The 21578-nt window shown below is 56.2% G+C and overlaps 1 protein-coding gene across 1 annotated transcript in view; it reads left to right on the top strand.

Moving 5' to 3' along the window:
- Positions 1–18467, top strand: part of LOC138168089 (protein FAM184A-like) — a gene marked incomplete at its 3' end in the record, with an annotated part of 25927 nt that extends 7460 nt beyond the window's left edge. The window contains exons 6-17 of the mRNA XM_069097124.1: positions 1485–1740; positions 4186–4241; positions 4562–4736; positions 5222–5346; positions 5835–5946; positions 7894–8137; positions 8448–8535; positions 11095–11278; positions 12047–12282; positions 13936–14384; positions 16291–17035; positions 18246–18467. Coding sequence (XP_068953225.1) covers positions 1485–1740; positions 4186–4241; positions 4562–4736; positions 5222–5346; positions 5835–5946; positions 7894–8137; positions 8448–8535; positions 11095–11278; positions 12047–12282; positions 13936–14384; positions 16291–17035; positions 18246–18467 — 2892 coding nt within the window. The remainder of the gene's footprint in view (positions 1–1484; positions 1741–4185; positions 4242–4561; positions 4737–5221; positions 5347–5834; positions 5947–7893; positions 8138–8447; positions 8536–11094; positions 11279–12046; positions 12283–13935; positions 14385–16290; positions 17036–18245) is intronic.
- Positions 18468–21578: the final 3111 nt, after the last annotated feature.

Below are 21578 nucleotides of genomic sequence, written 5' to 3'. Positions count from 1 at the left end.
GTGTGTGTGTGTGTGGATGTCGGGTGTGGGTGTGTGTTGGGGTGTGTATGTGGGTGTTGGGTGTGTGTGTGTGTGTTGGGTGTGTGTGTTGTGTGCGGGTGTTGGGTGTGTGTCAGAGTGTGTGTGTGGTGTGTGGTGGTGTGTGTGTTCTTGTGTGTGGGGGGGGGTGGTGTACAGGCCTCTCTGTGTCTCCTGGTGCTCAGCCCAGTGCCTGGCACACAGGGATCACCAAATCACCCACAGGATGTTTGCTGTCTCCTTGATCAGTCCAGGGCTCTGTTCTCTGGACAAACTGGCCTTTGCCTCTGCCACCCCTTTGCACCGGCTGTGCCTCCCCAAGACACTCTTTCCTGCCCATGTTTGCCCCTTCGAAGTCCTAGCTCCCATCCAGACTGAGCGTGGGTGTGGCCTGAGGCCTTCTTGCTGTCCTCACACCTTGAACTCCAGGCTGTGTGTCCTTGGTCTGTCCCTTCTCCGCCCTCTCCCAGTCTTTGTATGCTTGTTTTCCCCTCCTCCTATCTTTTGACACCCTCCCCACCCCTGTTGAACATAAGCTCATGGAGGCTGGACCTGCCTTCACTCTGGTTTTGGTGTCTCCAGTGTTTGGTTGTTGGTCAGTCGTGTCCGGCCCCTGGTGACCCCACGGACCACAGCACGCCAGGCCCTTCTGGCCGGCACCATCTCCCGGAGTCTGGCCACGCTCACGTCCCTTGCTGCCGTGATGCTATCTATCCGTCACATCTTCTGCCATCCCCTTTTTTCTCTGCCATCCTTCTTTCCCAACCTTAAGGTATTTTCCAACAAATGTCATCTTCTCATTATGTGGCCAAAGGATTTCAGCTTCATCCTCGGAATGTGACCTTCCAGTGAACAGGTGGTATTCACGTCTTTTAGCACTGACTGACCTGACCTCCTTGCTGTCCAAGGGCTTCTCCAAAGCCTCACAATTCCAGAGCACCGATTCTGTGGCTCAGCTTTCCTTAGTGTTCAGGCCAAAGCTTTCAGCTGACTAGGGGCTTGTGCCTTGTTGAAGTGTGGCCATTCTGTCATGGGATAGCAAAGCCCAGGACTGGCTGATGGGGACAGGTAGATGCAAGCTCTAAGCAGGAGGGTCTGGAAGGAGCTGATGGGAGTGGGAGCCTCCTGGTCTCTGACCTCAGGGGACAGGAGAGGGAGCCGTTGGCCCAGAGCCTGGAGGGGGCAGTGACAGACTGACGGGGAGCTTGTGGAGACACAGCTGGGTTCCAGAGTGGGGGCCAGAGGGGACCAGCTGTCTACCCACTGTCCCCTGCTCACACCACCTGGCCAAGGAGCCTTAGAGCCCAGCAAGTGCTCAGCGGTGTGCGGCCCAGCCGGTCAGTAAGCTTCTGCTGTCCTGTGCCTGGCCCAGGCAAGGCCTGGGAGAGTCGGGGGGGTGCCCCCTCCGCCAGGCGGGCAGCGCATCTGCTCTGTGCTGGCTGACCCATGCCCTCTGCCCCTCGCAGACTCTGCATAGCCTGGAGCTGGAGGCTCTGCGCCTGAGCCTGAGTAACCGGCACACGGCCCAGCTGGAGCTGACCCAGGCCAACCTGCACAAGGAGAAGGAGACGGCCCTGGTGGAGCTCCGCGAGATGCTGAACGACAAGCGGGCGCAGGAGGTGGCGCTCGTCCAGAGCCGCCAGCGGTTCGAGCTGGAGCACGTCAAGGAGCAGCATCGCAGGGAGAAGGAGGAGATGGCTTCCCAGCACCAGCAGGACCTAGGTACTGTGTGCCCTGGCAGGTGTCCTGCTGGGAGGGGTGGGAAGGACCCCCGCAGCTGAGCGGGCACTACCAGGGTGGGCAGCAGGTATACGGCAGCTTCCCACCTGGCACCTGGGAAATCACAGTTCTGGGCAGATAGAGGGACCTCTCTTGCCTGCAGTGCTTCTCATGCACAAGGGGCACCTGGGTGTGTGTGTGTCCCTAGCTGGAGTTTGGCGTCGTTTTTTTGCTTCTAATCTCTGTTGTGAAAGGGAGAGACCCTTCCTGTCCTTGCCTCTTTGGGGGCTGGCCCTGCTCCGGCCACTCTCTCTTAGAGGGAGGAGGAGCTTGGGAATGGGGGAGGGAGGAGGCTGCCTCCTTCAGAAGCCCGGGCAGGCTTCCTCACCTTCCTCTGAGCCCAGGCCTTCCAGGCCGACGCCCGGAGTCATCCACTTGACCCTTAGAGGCGGGAACTTGAGAGGAGCTCATGCTGGTCGGCTTTTACACTGGGCTTGAGCATTAGCAAGTGCAGCGTGAAGGTAGCTTGGTCTGTAGAGCCCTGGGCTGGGGGTCCAGAAGACCTGTGACCTTGGCTGGGTCACTTCATCTCTGCTCACCTCAGTGTCCCCAGCTAGCACCTTCATCCAAAAGTCATTGTGAGACTCCCACGAGGTCCTCTTTGTAAAGCACTTGGCACTGTGCCAGGACATCGCGGATGCCGTTAGTGCTCGTGCCCTTCCTTTCCATTCCCTTCAGGGGCATCGCGATGAACCTGAGCTGTAACACTCAGCAGTGTCAGGAAGGCAGCCCCGGCCTCCCCACGGACCCCTTGGCAGTGTGCCTTGGCATGGTGGTTGTGGGCGGGGCCACACTCCCTGCCCTCCTCCTCCCCACTTCAGGCACTGGAGCCCCTGGCCAGGCTTCAGAGGTTGGCATGGTCAGCGCCAGGTAGGCCAAGCGGCCCTCCCGCTTGTGCTTCCTTTTTGGGTCAGGCCTGCAGTTTCATTGGCAGAGAGAATGCCTAAGGAAGCAGCTCCCCCGCAGACCTGCTCAGCCCTGAGAGATGTGCCTGGGACCTGTGCAGGGTCACGCAGTGTGCATGGGAGACTGGGGGTGTGTGTGTGTGCAGAGAAATAGAAGTGGAGAAGGAGGGAGAGAGACAAGAGATGGACGGGGAAGGGCAGAAGGCCAGGACAGAGGGTACCCTGGGCCTGTGGGGAGCTGGTGGGCTGGAAGGTGCTTGAGCTGAGTCTGGCTTGGCTAGAGCATTTAGCTGCTGGTGCTGTAAGAAGATGCTGTGGTCACAGGAGGACGAGTCTCGTTCCCAGGTGTCCCGGTGGCTGGATGAAGGGATGTGTCCCCGGTGTTTTCACAGACCTTTGGGGAGGTGTCAAGGCCTCTTCTCCCTCCTCTGGGAAGCCCAGGTCCTCAGGACTTGCTTCACTCTCAAGCATGAGCTCTTGTGGGTCACGTTTATTGGTATTTGCTTGAATTAAAATGAAACCGCCTTAGTGTTGTTTATGCTGCTCTGATAGTCCCCCTGCATCATCGTGGTGGGGGAAGTGCCAGGCTGGGCTGTCTCCGGGCTCGTCCTGTGTGGCCCTGCCATGCTGCCTGTGGCTGGGGCCCGGCTGCCTGGCCTTGGCCCGCGCTGGGGCCGGGCAGGGGATCTGGGAAGGCCCAGCCTCCAGTACAGCAAAGGAGTCGTTGTTAAAGGGGTTCTCTGCACCAGGATTCCTGCGCGCACCGGAGCGCAGACAGGCCATGGGTGTGTTCCCCGGCGGGCCTGCGGCTGGGATGGTGTGAAGAGTTGGTGAAGACAGGCTTGATTAGGGCGTGGGCTGCGCCTGTGTGGACCAGGGTGCTTCTGGTCGCTGTTGGCTTCCCTTAGGGTTGGGAGAGCAGGGCTCTGCCAGATCTGGGGCCCAGTTAGCGGTCAGTGGCGGTCAGCGAGCACTCCTTCTTCCTCCAGATCACTCCTCTCATCTCCTCCCTGCTTCCATCCCTGCCCCTCTCTCCTGTGGAGCCCTGTCATACTTGCTAACTGGGCTCCCTCCTCCCCCTGCTCTCCCTCTTTCTTATCAGCACTGGTGGCTGCTCCTTAGGAGCGGCTAGATCTTAATCAGGGCTTTTCTTCCCCGTGTGGAGACACCAGCCGCCCGTTTTCAGCATCCAGCTTGAACTTGCCCCTGGTGTCTGGTGCCCCCTGCCCCACCCTGTGGGCCTGGCAGGAATGATGTCTGTCCCTTGTCCACATACTGGCCATGGCCAAGTCCTTCCCTTGCACTGTGGCTCCAGCCCACCCTGTCAGCCTCCTTCCTCCTCTCCTTTTAAGGCCCAGCTCACAGGCTGTGTGTGCCCCCCACAGCCGAGCGGCAGGAGGGGAGCAGGCTGTGGGCCAAGAAAGTCTGCGTGCAGGGCTGTTGACAAGCTCGCTTGTGTTCACAGTCGACTCTTTTATTTCAGCTGACTTGGAAAAGAAACTGGAATTAGAAATGGAGGCTCACGCGCGGACACTGGAGGTAGCCTTTCCTGCCCTGGTCTGCCTGGTTTGCTTTGCGGCAGGGTGGCACGTGGCCTGCCCGGCTTGGGTTTCCCCTGCGCACACACACCCCATGACCACAAGGCTCAGAGGCGCTTCTCTCTGTCCAGGGGGGATCTCCATAGTCTGGACCTCCGTGGGGGCTGAGAGGTGTTGGGCCCTTCGCCAGCCCTGGAGGGCTTTGGGATCGTCTCCCGCTCGCCTCCTCCTCCTCTCCCCACCTTCCCCAGCCTTACCTGCCCGCCTACTGCCTGTCGGGCCTCCACAGGGGCCTGTGGTCTGTGCTTGGTCTTTTGTCAGACACTGAAGGGAGACTGGGACCTGGAGAAGGGCTTGTGCTTACAAAAGTTAGAGGAAGAGCTGGCTGAGAAGCATCGGGCGGAAGTGGAGAGTGTGCGCGAGTCTCTGAGGGCCCAGCTGGCAGAGCAGAAGGCCGAGCTGGAGAAGATGGGCCACGACAAGGCCCAGGCTGAAGGTAGGGCGGCTCCCTCTCATTCTCAGCGGCCCCAGCAGTGCCACGGCGGGGAGCGCTCCCCACCTGCCCTTCTGTGGAGCCCTGGCCCAGTCGCTGCACCTGTGTCTGCCTCCCAGGTGCTTGTGGGGGAGTGAGGGAGACGCTGCGCCCCCTTCCTTTGCCTTTGAAAACTTCACTTTACGTTCCCTTCCCTCTGGGACCATGGGAAGAGCTCCATTTCTTCATGGATGGGAGGGGCAGAGTGGGGAGCCCTCTAGGTCCTTGGGTGTGGCGTTTTGCCTCAATCCGAGTCTTACAGAACAAAGCCACAGAATAAATCCTGTGGTGTCAAGGTCTCAGGTTGCCCAACCTTGGGAGGAGGGAGCCGCTACCCCGGCCCTGCTTGTGGAGGAGGGCTCCTTGTGTCCACGGCTCACCTGGGAAGGCTGCCTGGGGCCTGTGCCAAGCTGGGCCGTGACCGAGGACTTGGGCCGCTTGTCTTACAGCCGCGCTCACAAGCGCGCAGGCCCAGCACCACGCCGCACTGCAGGACCTTCGCCAGCAGCTCCAGCTCCAGCATGACCAGTATTTGGAAGACATGAATCTGAAATTTAGAGAAAAACAGCAGGAGGTGGGCAGCCAGACGTGGCCTTCAAACGCTCTTTGATCTGCAGGGCTCAGAGACTTTAGAGTCTCCTTTGGGGTTTGGAGGGTTGCTTCCCATCTTGTCTTTGCGGACTTAAAAGGACCAGCCTGTTGTCCCGAAGCTTTGATCCCAAGGCTCTCTGGGGGACGTCACAATGGCCCTTTATCCCGTCTGTATTTGTGAGGATAATAGCTGGTGTGCTTGTGCGTGCCGCGCACTCTGGCATGAGCGTCTGGTTTTCCCTCCTGAGGGCCCCAGTGGGTGTTGGCACCCGTGTTACAGTTGTGGAAGCCCATGTTCAGAGAGGGCCTGGGCCTTGCCCTCCAGGTCACACTTCCTGCACACGTCCCTCAGGTGCTCCCTGGGATTGTGGGCCATGGAGGCGCCCTTTCGCCCAGGCTGCCCAAGCCTCTGGCATGCTGGCCTGCTTGCAGCACCGCCGTTCTGCCTGACGGCTCTCCCCTTCCATGCAGCTGGACTCCCTCCAAGCCTCCTACCAAGAATTGCAGGTTCAGTCTCGAGAAGAAATCCAGCAGCTGTGGTCTCAGCTGGATTCCACGCGAGCAAATCGACAGGAGCTGAATGGTAAGTTTGTGTCCCCCCTGTGTGCCAGACACCGTTAGGCACTGAGCAGCCCCTGCTGTCGAGAAGCTTGCGTTCCTTCAGAGGAAATACTGTGGACCATACGAGGGACTTGCAGTGCGGAAGCTCCCTTTCTCAATGCGGACTGCCCCCTCTGCAGCACAGAGTCGCCGGAACCCTGAGAGGACAAGCGAGTTAAGTGCCCAGGGTCACACGGCCAGGAGGCATCAGAAGCCAGATGGGAGCTCGGGTCTTGCTGACTCTCAGCCTGGTCCTCTGCTCACTGCCCCCTCCATGCTCTGTGTCCAGCTCTGAGGGGCCCTGCAGACGGGCCTGCAGCTGTGGGCTGTGGCTTCCCTGTGGAAGGGGCCAGCTTCCAGCGCTGGGGGCAGCGGCACTCAATAGAACAAGATGGTGAAGTTCTCGCCCTTCCCAGCAAATAAAACTGAAGCCGGGAAATAGGCGCAGGCTGCTCACGCATCTGTGTGTATGCACATAATGATGTTTGTCCTTATTTGAGTCACCTGCTAGTCAGTGCACATTTAGTAAGCACTTACTCTGTGCCATGCCCAAAAGATACACAAAAGGCCGAAGACAGTCACAGCTGGCAACGGGCCTCCCAGTCGGATGAGGGAGACAGTGTGCCAGCAGCTCCTCTCCAGCCAGGGGCTTACCGAGTACTGGTGGTGATCAGTGGAAGGAAACCATGGGGTGAGGCCTTAGAGAAGGTAGGGTTCCAGTCAGGACCTGAAGGAAGCCAAGAGCTTGGTGAGCAGAGCGCGGGAGGGAGAGCGTTCCAGGCCTGGGGGGGGGGGCAGAGAGAAGGCCTAGAGCGGGGGGGATGGAGGGTCGGGGACACGGGATCCAAGAGCGCCTTTTGGGGAGTGAGGTATGAGAAGCCTGGAAAGGGAGGAAGGGGCTTTGTTACGCGCAGCTCAGGTCCTAAAGGCCATAGGCAGCCATTGAAGTGTCTTGGGTTGGGGGAATGACGCAGTCAGCCCTGAGTGCAGGGAGGGTGGATGGGAGCAGCTGTGCAGCGGCCCAGCTGTGAGGAGGTGGGGACGGGGGCAGAGGGCAGGCGTTGGCACTGGTATTGGGTGTGGAGGGTCACGGACATGGAGGAGTGAGATTGACTGGCAGGGCCTGGAGGGGGGGGTGCTGGTGGTGGGAAGGGCATCTGATGGGTGTCCAAGTTGGAGAGGAGATGCTGGAGATGTTCTGCCTCTCCTGGCCCCACCTGGGGCCTGCTTGGCAGAGATACAGCAGGGGTTGCCCTTTTATTCTCTAGCTTCTGTGACAGGGTGAAGTGACTTGCTGAGGGTTACAAGGCTACTTAGTGTCTTAGGCCAGATTCGCACTCAGGCCTTCTTGACTGCAGGCCTGGCCCTCTAGCCTCAGCACCAGCCTGCTGCCTTAATGTTCACTAATTCCCTGGAAGCTCATGGCATTCCCAGGTGAAGCTGCACACAGACAGAAGGGAAGAGGGCCCAGACAGAACCTGAGGCATCCCTGAGGTTGATGGGCACCCCCTGGAGCCTGCGGAGGGCCAGGGGAGGAGCACCTGGAGAGGGGGCCAGCGGACTGTTCAGTAGTGAGTCAGCTCCACCTGTGGGCAGGCATGCAGCCTCAGAGCCCTTGTCAGTCAGCAGCTGAAGTGAAGGTGGCCCCAGGGTGGCCTGGGCAGCCTTGGCGTTTGGAGAGGCTCTCGGCTTCCTCGACCCCCTTTTCCCCCTCGTCCCCCTTGTCCCCTTTGACCCCCCTGTTCCCCCACATCCCCTTTGTCCCCCTCGTCCCCCCCCATCCCCCGGCCCCCGTCCCTCCTTGTCCCCCTCATCCCCCCGTCCCCCCTCCCCACCCCCACCCCCATCCCCTTCGCCCCCTCAGGCGTGGCCCGGGAGGCTGCCAGCCACACGCTTCCGTCCCGATGACGTGCAGCCTTTGCCCCCACAGAGCTCAGGGAGCAGCTTCTGGCGCGAGCGTCCCATGTGGATCAGATCGAGCACCTCAAGCACGACTTCGCACAGCAGCAGCAGCGGAGGAGGGGCGAGCACGAGCGCGAACTGGAGCAGCTGCGCCTTTATTTTGAACGCAAGCTGCGGGAGGCGGAAGAGAGCTATCGTGAAGACCTGCAGCTGCTCCAGCAGAGGCTGCAGGAGGTCAGGGAGGACTCCTTACTCTCCTCGGCGGACACCAGGTAGGCCGAGGCAGCCCCGGCCCGGCCCCCGCACTCCGCAGGCCCTTTCTGCCTGGTTTGCTCTGATGGCGGGAGGCACCCCGCCCATGGTCTTTGTGCCCCAGGGCCTGCTCCCCGGGCACCTTTGCAGACCCTACGGACTCTCCTCAGGAACCACGGAAGATGCAGGCTCCTTTTCCCTTGGGCTCACAAGGGAAGAGTTCTCCCAGACAGAGGGAGTGGGGTTTTTCTGCTGTCCTAGACCCTGGGGCAGAGAGGCCGGGGAGCTGGCGCAGCAGGGCGCGGTGCTTTATTCTCTCTCCTGTTGTAGCTGGTCCATTGGGTTTGTAGAAGAGTCTTCTGAAATGGAAAGAAAAGCCCACCTGGAACAGCTGATGCTGCAGCTGGAGCGGCACAAGGTGAGGATGTGCCCCAGTGAGCGGAGAAGGGGGGCAGCTTCGGGGTGCCAGGGGCCGGGGGCCAAGGGGGAGCCCCCGGAGGCTCCACACTGGAGTCTGAGTTTGGGGCCAGGGGTGAGGGGGGGGCCCCCGGAGGCTCCACACTGGAGTCTGAGTTTGGGGCCAGGGGCGAGGAGGGCCCCCGGAGGCTCCACACTGGAGTCTGAGTTTGGGGCCAGGGGTGGGGGGGAGCCCTAGGAGGCTCCACACTGGAGTCTGAGTTTGGGCCGGGGCAGCGCTGGTCCAGCTCAGCAAGCAGCAAAGCATCCTGGGAGAACCTCGCGAATAGAGGCTGGCTGTCCCGCCGGATCTCAGCAGAGACTGACTGAACGTGGCGCCGGGGGCGGGGGTAGCAGGGCTTTTTTTCCCCCCGGGTGACTCACCAGCATTCCAGGGGGGAACATGCTTGTTTTTCACACGACTGGGTCTGGCTGGGATTCCTTTGGTTGGAGGTGTGCTTGGTGGGAGCTTTCCCAAGCCCATCCCCCATGTCTGGCAGCGAGATGGAGGTGAGATGGTATCACGCCCGCCCTCAAGGGCAAGGCCTGTTCCATTTTGGTCTCTGTATCCCCAGCACAGTCTGGGCACAGAGCAGAGGCTTATTTCTTTTTTGAATAATAAATATTTCTTTCTCCAATCACATGTTAAAACAATTTTAAAGATTTTTTAAAAGTTGTGCATTCCAGATTCTATCTCTTTCCCCTTTTCCCCAAGCAGTCTGTTATAGGCTATACATGCTCAATCATGTAGAACATTTCCATGTTACTCATTTTGTACAAGGAAGCTAAAAAAAAAAAGAAAGTGGAAAAGTCTGCTTTAGTCTGTATTCAGACACCTCAGTGCCTTCGCTGCAGGTGGGCAGCTTGTTTCATCCTGAGCCCTTCAGGATTCTGGCAAGGCTTATTTAACTAGTGCGTTAGGGGAGCTAGGTGGTGCAGTAGTGCAGCACCAATGCAATTTTCATAGCACATTTCACACAAATGCAAATATGCTAGCATGATCCTCAAACACAAAATATAACAGACTCTCAATATAGAAGACAGAAGCAAGAAAATCAAATCCACACGCCATAAAGTCAAATCCATCACAGTAGCAAAGAAGTTAATACACCATAGCACAGCATGAAGCCGCACCATCCTTTAGCCTTCCCACAAACCAACACTCAGAAGCCTAGCTGTCTCCTCTCCTCCCTCCAGCTCTAACTGCTCCGACTCCCAGGTTCCTGTGGGGTCTGCTCCACCCTTCAGCAAACTCCTCCCACCACAGGCTCCATGTGATTACATTTGGCTTATTAAGGGGCTGGGAAGATCTTCCAGTCCCATTAGCATTACAAGTGGTGAGCCCTGGACCCAGAGTCAGGAAGGGACCTGGTGTGGGCTCATATACAACCTCATTTATTCTCTGTGTGACCCTGGGCTGGTCACTTAATCTTCCTACCTCTGTTTCCTCATCTGTAGAGTAGGGATAGCAGCATCTACCGAATTCTCTCAGAATTGTGGGGTCAAATGAGATCATATTTATAAAACACTTTGCAAACCGTAAGGTGCTCTATAAATGTGCACAGTGTCCCTTTTGTTATTGTTATTTTATTATTATTGTTTTGGTCTTTTTGGAGGGGAGAAGGCAGGGCAATTGGGGTTAAGTGACTTGCTCAAGGTCACAGCTAGTAAGTGTTAAGTGTCTGAGGCCAGATTGGAACTCAGGTCCTCCTGATTCCAAGGCCAGCGCTCTATTCACTGCGCTACCTAGCTGCCCCTTATTATTATTGATGTAAAATGCATACATTGTACGTGAATCAGATGAGACAGGAGCCCACCTCCCCCCCCCCAAGTGTATGAGAAGTGTAAAATGCCCAGTGCCTGCTCCTTGTGACTCTTCCTGTGGTCCTGACAAGGCCTGTCATCTTGGGGACGTGCCTGGCCCTAAGAAGCTGCAGTTGGCTCCTTCTTAAAGCTGGTGGTGGCTCCCACCCCAGCCCCTGCTTCTTGTGGGAAGACCACCCTTACACCTTGTGACCCCCGAAGGCTCTGGCAGGAGCTGTCTTTTCCTACTCAGGTTATCCAGTACAGGGACTTGTCCTGCTTCTCAGGCCGAGGCTGAGATAAGCTGGGTGTATAGCTAAGAAAACTGGACTTTACTAGGTTTGGAGAAGGGAGCACTGCTTGTTAGCAGTGGAGCTGTCTATGGTGGCATAAGGAAGGTGAGGCCTAGAGACAGTGAGAGCTCTGCTCCATTGGAGGCCCGAGGCCTGAGCTCAGATGCCCCTCTTTGTGTTTGAAGAAGAGCCTTTTCCTGCTCACCTCAGGTGAAATTGTGCTGACTTTTGGTAGGCACACATCAGTCACCCTAACTTAATGTGACCTCTTCTGGAGTTTGGCCCCTGGCTCCTGGGGATGGTCTCAGGTGCTGCTGTGGTGACTGTGTAAGCCCCAGTGGGTCCTTGGGCCCCGTGCTGGCCTCAGCACACAGCCAAGAGAAGGTCGGCTTTTGACCCCGGTGCCCTTGGCTTGCCTTCTGTAGGAGGGGATAGCGCACTTGAGGCTACAGCTTGAAGAGAAGCACAGGGGTGAATTGGACGCATTAAAGGCTTCTCTGGAGACTTATCACAAGGAGAAGAACATGGTGGAGATGGAGAGGGAGAAGCGCCAGCACTGCCTGCACCTCGAAGAGCTGCGTGCCCACCTTGCAGAGGAGCACAGGAAAGGTAGTGCTGGGCCCCTCCCTGCGGTGCAGCTCATTTGTAAGCGAGAAGCCGATATCAGAAAGACAAGGGAGCTAATGAGGAGAAATCTCTGCTGATCTGAACCTGCCCCTGCAGCACAACGTGTCCCCACTGTGGGAAAGGCTAGGCTCTTGTCTTCCCTGGCACAGCTCTTTGGAAATAGTTCCTGAGGGAAACACCTCATTGCAGTGTAGAAGCACCCTGATGCGATTCAGAGGGTCCAGCCCAGGCTAGGCCATTCCAGTCTAATCCAGTCTAATTCAATCAAGTCTGGTTCCGTCTAGTTTGGTCTGGCCCAATTCAGTCCAGCCCAACAAATTGGCATTGACCCTACTGCACTCAAGGCAGTGTGGTAGGCGGGCACATAAAGGTCTCTAAAGACACTGTCCTTGAGCTCCTGGGGTCACTGGGGCGATGATGTGCATCCTTAGGAGCTTTAGTCGAGATGGGGTTTGGTCAGGGAGGGAGCCGATGGCCGGCGGCCATCAGGGAAGGCTTTTTGGGGGAGGGAATGTTGCAGTGAGTCTTGGTGGAAAAGAAGGGCTCTGGGAGGGTTGTATGAGGGGGTCAGGGCACAGGGGTTCCAAGCCTACCAAGGCCAAATTCCAGCCGCGTGGCCATCATTACCACCCACTGTTTTGGGTCCCTCCGTTGGGCCTGCTCCTTTGGGCACCATGCAGGCCCTGGGCTAGCCTGACTCGGAAGGCCTGCACAGCCCGGCCACAATTGTCCATCTTGGGTTTCTTGCAGAGATTATCAAGGTGAGACTACAGTGTGCTCAGGACGCTGCCCGCCAGGTGGAAGCAGAGGTGGCAGAAAGGGTCTCCTTGGCCCTGGAGGACGACAGAGCCAGGGTGGCCCAGCTGCAGGCCAAGGAGCGCCTTATTTCGCAACTCACAGAAGAAGTTGGCCTTGTAAGGACAGAAAATGCTGAATTGCAGGAGAAGCTGCAGCGTGAGATTGGCCTGAAGGAGGAGGCAGAGAAAGTAAGTGTTGGAGGCTGTCCCATCAGTCCTAGCCCACGTGCCTTGGATGCTCACTTCCCACTTGTAGGCTGAGCATTGTCATTTTTGCCCAGCTTCTCTTGGGACTGGGACCCTCAAGAGTGTAAGGGGCAGACAGTGTGCTGTCTGGGCTCCTTTGGGAGAGGCCTAGACTTGGATCTCGGCTCCAGACCCAGCTCAGGAGGGAGCCTTGGGCAAGCCCTTGGTGAGGGCAATGCCAGTCTAAGAACCCCAGCCTGACCCAGAGCTGCTTTGCAGGCAGCAGGAGAAGGCATCCTTTCCTTGTTTTCATCCGCAGCCCAAGGGGCCCAGCAGGCCCTCTTTGGATTACCTTTTAGCTCAGGATCCACTAGGGTCTCCACCCTTCAGAACCCCAGCCTTGTCATAGGTTCTGTGCAATGAATGACAGGCAGTCCTTGCCCCAGGGGACTGATGGGTGAAAGCGGAGATAACAGCTTGGTTGCACTTAGAAGGCCCTCGAGGGAGGCAGGAGGGGGACGGCACGTGGGGCCTGACTGTGGCCCATGCACACCAGGTGCCAGAGCTTTGCTTGGCCCACCACACACGGTGCTCCTGGAGAGGCCTGGAAGGGCTGAGCATTGGGGATCGCTCTTTTCTCTTTGGCCGGTGGCCTCATCCCCCTTGTTGATGTCAAGGTAGCGTGAGCTTTTGGGGCTGTTACGTCACCCACTTGACTGAGCTTGCTATCCTGTAAGAACCTACCATCTCTCTTCTGCAATCTCATATTTGTGTAGTTGAGTTTTTGGTACCCAAGGCGAGACTTGCTGTTTTTAGAAAACCGTATTCATTTTGCTCTTATTTGGGTCAGCCCAGTGCCTTCAGCCATCCAGATCCTTTGGGACCTTGCCTGTTGGCCAGTGTGCTCTCTGTTCCTCTCAGCTTAGTGGCTTCTCTCAATGTGATGAACGTGCCCTGGATCAGCGTTAAATGACCCCAGCGCCAAGTGCATGCTCCTCCAGCTACGTCTGTGGCCCCTGCTGTGTGGTCCAGGAAGCCACAGATGTGGCTTTGGATTGGCGCTCCCTTCTGAGGATGATGTTCCTGACTGGGTCGCTCTCCCCCGAGCTGGGAGGGCCCTGTGGTGGGCTGGGTCAGGCCCAGGCCAGATGGGGAGGCTGGAGCGTGTGGTGTGTACAAAGGTTCAAGAGATGTAGTTTCTGGATAATTGCATCATTTTATTAATAAGCCAGCAGGTTATTACCAAAAGGATGGCCAGAGACCCCTCATGGCAGTGGGTCAGTTTATATGCCCTTCAAAGAGGTAGTGTTCCTGAGGGCTGGCAGTCAGCACCAAGCCGGTCCATCCGGGACTTAGGTCTTGGTCAGAGACATCGATTTCCATATCGCCCGTCTGGATAATAGGGAGAATCGGCCTTTCCCAGGTCTGTGTGAACAAACACAGGGAGCAGGAAGGTGGCCCATCAGCCCGTCCTCCCCTTGGATCTTGGCCTGGGGCTGTCTCTCTCTCTCCCACTGGTGGGTTTCTGGATGAGGAAGTAGGAAAGGGGAAAAGCCTTGGTGCCAGTACGCTCATTAGTTATTCCCCACGAGAGCCCTCCTCCATTCCCACAAGCCCAGAAGTCTCTCCTAACAGGTTTGATTCCTCTTTCTGCAGATGACGTGTCATCTCATGGAAGACCACCAGAAAGAAATCAAGATGATGAGGGAAGAGATTCAGCAGATGGTCAGCAGGGACAAGGACAAGGAGGAAGCCTGGCAAGGCCGAAGCAGGGATCTCAGCAGGAAAGCCGAAGAGAGGCAGGCTGCGCTGGTCCGGGAGCTGAAGGGCAAGGCCGAGCAGGAGCAGCAGGCCTTGAGCAAGGCATTCGACCTCCGTGTCACAGAGATGGAGCGGCTTCGAGACCAGCAGGCGGCCAACATCACGAGGCTGGAGCGGTCCCTGAGAGAGCAGGAAGAGAGCCGGGCCCAGGAGGAGGCCACCTGGCAGGCACGGGCCTCTCAGGAGCTGGAAGCGGCTAAGGCCCAGATGGCCAGAGAGCTGGAGGAGGCCACCCGGAGGCTTCAGGAGGCCCATGACATAGAGCTGCAGACAAGCCAAGTAAGGTTAGTGACTGAGGCCTGTTACCTGTCTGCTGGTGTCAGCAGGTGCGGAGAGAAGATGAGTCAGGTAGAGAGCGTCTCATCTGGAGTGCTCTGAGGCATTCAGGATGCTTTTCAGATGGGACAGGCAGAGGAAACTGAGGCATACAGGCGCAGTGATTAGTGTTGAAGGCACCCTGACTGCAGATCCACTGCACCAGCCTCTGCCTCCATGATCAGGAAGGGCCCTTGGAAAGAGCATTTTAGGCAGGCATGAGGAGAGGCCCAGGTGGGAGATGGAGTTATTGGGGAGCAGAGTTGGACTGAGCTATAGCCAGTGTCAGGGAGAACAGAGTATAACTGGGGGCCCTGGCAGGGAAGGCCTTTCAGTGCTAACCCCAGGGTGTGCAGTACGTTGTGGGGGTGGTGTGTATGCCGTGGCCGTATCAGCGTGGCCCATAGACTGGCCTGAGAGAAAGGTTCGAAGCCGATGGACAACAGGACAGTGTTGGCCAAGTTCACGCTGACATCGGGGCCACCGGCAGTCTTGGGGCTCCCTGGAGACTTACCACTGTTAGCCTCGTCTGGTGCATTCTTATTTCTTCTGTCGTCACATCAGGCTCAGGGGTCTGCCAGGGGTCTGGTGGTCTCTGAACTCGAGCCGAGTGCTAGGCGGGTGTGAGAGGATGCTGAGGTGGTGGAGGTGTGCCCTGAGGACGTGGTTGTTCTGGGACTTGAAGGACCTGAACACCTGGAGCTAGATAGCGCCCTGGGCAATAGGAAAGCCCTGGAGAGAGCCATTGGAGGCCAAGGGGCAGACGCAGATGAAAATGTTCAACAAGAGAAATCACAGTCCAGGACCACACTGGGAGTGTTGCCTCTGGGTTTTCTGAGCCAGGTGGGGAGGGCAAGGCTTCCTTTCTCTGGGAGCTGGGCCCCTTCCCCACTGGAACAGAAGGTCTTTGAGGGCAGGGCCTGTTTTTTTGCCCTGGGGGTGGGGATGGGGAAGCTAGTCTTCTTGCATGGAGAGAAGGGCCTCCATCAGCAAAAGCCCATTCTCCGGGGATGAGGAAGTCATAGCTCTGTCCGCATGGAAGATGGCGTAGGGCTCTAAGTTACTTCAGGGCCGCTGTAGACCACATCACCTGCCTTCCTGGCTTTCTCCAAGCCTGTGGACACGTGGCACCTTTCCTCCAGCCCCAGGCTGTGGGGCTCCCATGATGCCCTCGGTGCTGGATGGTTTGTCCTTCCAGCGTTTGCTTTTTGCTACAAGCTCTGTCCCTTCTTTAGCCGTCTTGCTGACCGTCATGCTTTGTTCCGATCTGTGTCCTGGCTTCTACTAGCCTGCTGTCTGCAGTTCTAGCCTGGGGGTCCAGTGGCCAGAGCACTGGGCCCAGAACTGGCAAGGCCTGAGTTCAGATTTGGCCTCAGACCCTGGGCAGCTCACTATCTCAGTTTCCTCAATTGTAAAACAGCACCTTCCTCCAAGGTTGTTGTGAGGAACAGATAAAATGGTGTATCTAAAGTGCTTAGCATTGGGCCTGGAGCATAGCAGGCTCTTACTAAATGTCTGGACCCTTTCCCCTCCCCCAAGCCTCCTCAGAGACGGCACACTTATCTGCCGCTGCTTCTGAATGTCTTCTCCATTCAGGAAAGCGCTGCAGCTTCAGCCCGCCTTGTCGGCCATTCAGAGACCTTGGCAAAATTCCTGGTTTGGGGCTGTTTTCTGTCATTAAAGTGAGGTCTGTACGTAGGGGTCCCTGGTGAGCTCTGGGTAAAGAGAAGGTTTTGGGGCCTGCAGGGCCCTGGGCACCAGTCCGATCTGGGGCTTCTTGTGTCCCCAGGACCCTTTCTGTGCAGAAGTGGTAAAGATTCCCAGTTACTGAGGACAGCCTGTTTACAGTGTTTGTGCCTTTTACATTTGATTTAGATTTTTAGAAGAGCAGAAAGAAACAACACAGAAGCTCACTGAGAAACAGGGTGCCCTCTTCCGGGAGCTGCAGGAGAAACACGCCAGTGAGCTCCAGATGCAGAGTCGCCAGCTTCAGGAGAGGCAGAGGCAGCAGACCGAGGCCCTGACCACTGAGCTGCAGGCCCAGCATCAGGCCCAGCTGGATGCCCGTGTGGCTGAGCTGCAGGCCCAGCACCAGGAGGAGGTCGATGCCCGCGTGACCAAGCTGGAGGCCCAGCACCAGGAGGAGCTGGATGCCCGCGTGGCTGAGCTGCAGGCCCAGCACCGGAAGGAGCTGGATGCCCGCGTGGCTGAGCTGCAGGCCCAGCATCAGGCCCAGCTGGATGCCCGCGTGGCCGAGCTGCAGGCCCAGCACCAGGAGGAGCTGGATGCCCGCGTGGCCGAGCTGCAGGCCAAGCATGCTGCAGAAATTAGTGAGGTGGAAGCCAAACATCTGTCAAATCTGGATTCTTTGGAGTCCTGTTACCTGTCTGAGATTCAGACTATGCAGGAAGAGCACAGCCATGCCTTGGAAGGGGTACAGATGAGGCTCGAGGAGCAGCTGCGGGCCAAGGAGGCCGAGCACCAGGTCCTGTTGGCACAGGAGATGGAGAAGCACCAGCGAGAGCTGCAGCTGGCCCAGGAAAGCCTCAGAATTGAGATGACCGCTGATCATCTTGAGAAGCTAAAAGCTCTGGCTGCAGAGCTGCAAGATGCCCATCAGGTAAGTGGGTGCCTGGGTGTGGGCCTACGGGCACCGCCAGGGCTAGCCATGCCCCATCTGCAGGACCGCTCACCGAATGCCTGCTGGTTATTCTGACGTGGGGCAGAGCGGTGCAGGAAAGCTGTGGCTGCACGTTTGTTTTGGCAACCTGGCCTTGCTTATTGTGGACTTTTTATGAGGAGGAAGGAATTTAATTTTGTGGCACATAAGAAATTGTTGGCCTAGGAAATCCATGGCCTGGGTTTAAGGTCAGAGCAGCTTGTTCTTAGAAGAGAGATTGGATTCAGACGTGAGCCCCTCTCTGCCGGGATGTGCTCGCTCTGGTTCATCCCTGAGGCTGGGGGTGGGACATCTGGGCATTAGACGGGCAGGAGCAGAAAAGCAAAAATTCTGAAACCTGGAGCGATGCAATGCTGTGCTCCTCACTTACAAAGAGACTAGACTTCCATTTTCTCCTTCCCTAATTCTGCCTGGCCTATTCAACTTCAGTTAATGATTAAAGATGGAAGAAAACATTTAAGAGATAGCCTAGATGTGGAGGCCGTGCTTGGAACCTTCCCTGAGGCAGCCCTTTGAAACAATCTGCAGTGACGTTCAGGGCTGGGTGGCAGCCATTGATAGGGAAGCTGGAATTCTTGGTGTGTTCTCCAGCTCCCCTGGGCAGTCTGCTGTTTTGTTGCTAGGATGAAGTGCCCCAGCAGATGGTTCTGAGTTTTACTCTCCTTGACTACAGACTCCTGGGAGATGCTCTGACCGCATCCCTCTTCCTACCAGGGCCCCAGCAGGCACTGGATGTGAGTCTGGACTTGAGGCCCAGACGACCTGGCTTCTTCATGAAGTGAGCTCGTTTTTCTGGGGGAGCTGACCTCTGTAATTCCTATGGGGGAAGGGGAGCAAGGGGGTGTGTTACAAGTCCTGGCTGGGTCATGATGAGCTCCCTGTGAGCTCCCTTAGACTGCACTGACACTAGCCATCAATTTAAAGGAAAGTCAGCCGGGAAGTCCTCATTCTGGAGGAGGAGAGCACGTCAAGGACAGAAAGAGCTCTGAAAACTCTCTGGGTTTTCTCTCATGAATGTTAGATTGGAAGGAGTGGGGAGCCTTTCTTCATTTTCCTCTCTGGGTCCGGCTCCGGTCCTCAGTCAGGGTTCCACTGTGCAGAGCTCTGGCCGCCAGAGGGACTGGGCTCTTTCCAATGACCTCTCTTGCAGGAGGAATTGCAGGCAGCCCTTCACAGCCAGAGGTGTTTGCTGGAGGAAGAAAACCACAAGGCTTTGGATAGACTGAGCGCAGAGGTGCTCTGCATGGAGGAGCGGCACCGAGAGGCCCTTCGGGAGCTCAAAGACATCCATGTGGCCGAGCTTGAGAAGCAGAGGGCTGAGGATGGGCAGCAGCTCCAGAAAGAGCTGGGCAGGCTGAGAGCCGAGTGCGAGGTAAGCCGGGGGAGTGGCGGGGGTGGCCACGTCACCGATCTTGCCCTTGGGGACCCTCTGGGTAGCTGGCTGTGAATTGATTAACTTGTCCAGAGTCCCATTGAGGGATGGTGCTTCCGGGCACCACCCTGTCCCAGAATGTGGGGGGCAGCTGGAGCCCCCCTCATGGCCGCCGGCAGCTGCTGCTTTATCTGTGGCTCTGGCCCTAGCCCCTCTCCTGCCCACACTCTCGTGCCAGTGATTCCTTTCCTTGAGGGCACAAGGGGGTACCTGCAGGAGCTGAGGCACCAGAGTGCACTTTTCCTTCTTTCTGGCTCATCTCTGCTTTTTGGTGGGTGAAAGCAAGGAAATGCATGGGGGGCTTTCAGGATTTTGTATGGCAGGACAAGCAGAACAAAGACTTCCCCTTGGTCTTTTTACCTTTTGTTATTATTTTAGCTAATTTGATGGAGGAATCTGTTGGCGTTTTGATTTGAATGTTATGGAATAATCCTTTCTTTTTCTTTTCAAAGTTTTTCTTGCTTTTTTTGGTTTTTCTGTGACCTTCATTCAGATAAATGAATTCTCCCCCTCCCTTACTCAGAATAAAAGCCATTTGACAAAGGGAGTCGGACTGGGGCTGCAGGTGGAAAGAAGAAAGGCAGGCTGGATTTGCGAGTTTGCTGGTGGCCCTGTGCTTCCCGCTTGGCCACCCTCTGTCTTCCCCCACTTCTCTGAACCCTGGTGCATCTCCCTCATTTCAGGAGTAGTGGCTCCCAAGGCACTCTAGGAGTTTTTGTGCAGATGGAGAGAATGTGGGAAGGGCTCCTTCATTCTCCGTCTTCAGCTTCATCCCCTTTTCCTGGGTTCTGCTCATGGAGGTTTGTTTCTGTAGGCTGCCAGCCCTGCTTTTCTCTTGTCCTCAGCACACTGCTGGAGGAAGAGGAGTTGGCCTGCTCCTTACTGCCTTCCTCCAGGCTCTCTCTGTGCACCGGCTCCTTCCCTCCTGCCTCCAAAGAGGCCCGTGTGTCCCCCATCCTGGACAAAGCCTCACTCTGGCCCTACAGTCTCTTCTGCCTTTGTGGTGAAACTCCTCACAAAGCCCGTCTATACCAGCTGCCTCCACTCTCTGTGCTCTACCTCTCTTCTTAACCCCTTGCAGTCTGGCTTCTGAGCCCACCATTCATCCACACTGCCCTCTCCACAGTGGCTAAGTCCGGTGGCCTTGTCTCAGTCCTCATTCTCCTTGTCCCCTCTGCAGCCCTGGATGCTGTGGGGCACTCTTCTGGGACACGCTCCGCTTTCTCTCCTGGTTCTCCTCTTCCCTCTCTGACCACTCCTTTGCTGGACCCTCCTCCAGACCACACCCTCTATCCATAGGTGTCCCTCAGGTTCTGCCCTGGGCCCCCTTCTCCTCTCCCTCCAGACTGTTTCCTCAGCTCCCACAGATTTAATGACTATCTCTCTTCAGATGATTCTCAGGTCGACCTTTCCTGCCCCACTCTCTGCTAACCTCCAGTCTTACCTCTCCAGCTGCCTTTCAGACGTCTCACACTGGGCGTCCAGCAGCTGCCTTAAACACAGTCTGTCCAAAGTGGAGCTCGTCCTCTTTCCCCCTAAGCCCTCCTACCATCCTTATTACTATAGGGGCACCACCCTCCCCCAGGCCCTCAGACTCCCGACTGATGTGCATCCTAGACCCTTGACTCTCTCTCAACCCCCAGATCCAATATGGCGCCAAGGCCTTGTGATAGTAATGGAACATAAAGATTCCCCTGTATTGGCTTGGTTTTCAAATTGATTGTGTTAAAACCCAGAGCTTGTTAATCCTACCTGTGGGATGGACTTGTTGATGTGAAAAGAAAGTCCTGAACTGGGAGGAGCTGGTGACTTAGATTTGGAGAGACAAGAGAGAGGCAGAAGAACTTTTTGGAAGCAGCACCTCGTGGAGGCAGAGAGACACTGAGAGAATTGCTGGGGGCCACTTTGAATTGCCCTGGACTTCGAGACCTGCCCCCTGAGCTGCCAAGGACTGAGGAGACATGGCTGTTTTGCTGGGACTTTGTCTGTCTGTTTTGATGCTGTTTTGCCAGATTTGTCCACTGGTGAAAGACAGTCCTTTTGTTGAAGAAGTCCTGGAACCTGGCTGTTGGCTAAGAGCTCCTGAGACTGTCCTGCAGACAGAGAGTGAATACTGTTCACTGGTGAAGGACAGTGCTGTTGTTGCAGGGGTCTGGGAACCTTTCTGTTGGTTCAGAAGCCCTGAAGAAGGATTTTCTTGTTGTATGTTTACAGAAATCCTGGGATAGGGTTTTGCTAATGTTTTCAGGGTTTGCTAATGTTCTACAGACAGAGGATGAATTAATGAAGGGACTGGCAATGTATCTTGTGGCCTTGCTAAGCCTTGTCTCCCCAGGAACTAAGATTGCTGAGAACTTGCCTCTTGTCAAGATGAAGAAAAGATCTCCATTTGGGTATTAAGTGCTGTGCTTAAACTTGATATAACTCTGGGGTAGATTCAATTATGATCCAGGGGTGGGGAACTTTTGACCTTTTTGTGTTCTATGGTTGAACAAAGTGTGATTAAATAATCTCCAAGGACTACCCCACCCCAGGACCTTCCATTCATTCAATCAATTACAAAGTCCCTGTTCTAAATACTACTCCACCCCTAGGCTGTACCTTCATTTAGTCCACCACAAAACCCATCTTCTCAAATGGAGATTAGTTTCCAATCTAAGTAAAGTACATTCATTAGTTCAACCATAGAACACAAAAAGGTCAAAAGTTCCCCACCCCTGGATCATAATTGAATCTACCCCAGAGTTATATCAAGTTTAAGCACAGCACTTAATACCCAAATGGAGATCTTTTCTTCATCTTGACAAGAGGCAAGTTCTCAGCAATCTTAGTTCCTGGGGAGACAAGGCTTAGCAAGGCCACAAGATACATTGCCAGTCCCTTCATTAATTCATCCTCTGTCTGTAGAACATTAGCAAACCCTGAAAACATTAGCAAAACCCTATCCCAGGATTTCTGTAAACATACAACAAGAAAATCCTTCTTCAGGGCTTCTGAACCAACAGAAAGGTTCCCAGACCCCTGCAACAACAGCACTGTCCTTCACCAGTG

The sequence above is a fragment of the Petaurus breviceps genome, unplaced genomic scaffold (assembly GCF_028583685.1).
Source record: "Petaurus breviceps papuanus isolate PSGF00001 unplaced genomic scaffold, PetGlider_PUasm1.0 350440, whole genome shotgun sequence".
Lineage (NCBI taxonomy): Eukaryota > Metazoa > Chordata > Mammalia > Diprotodontia > Petauridae > Petaurus > Petaurus breviceps.
The sequence above is the reverse complement of the archived record's forward strand: the minus strand, read 5'-3'. Positions and strand labels throughout refer to the sequence as shown.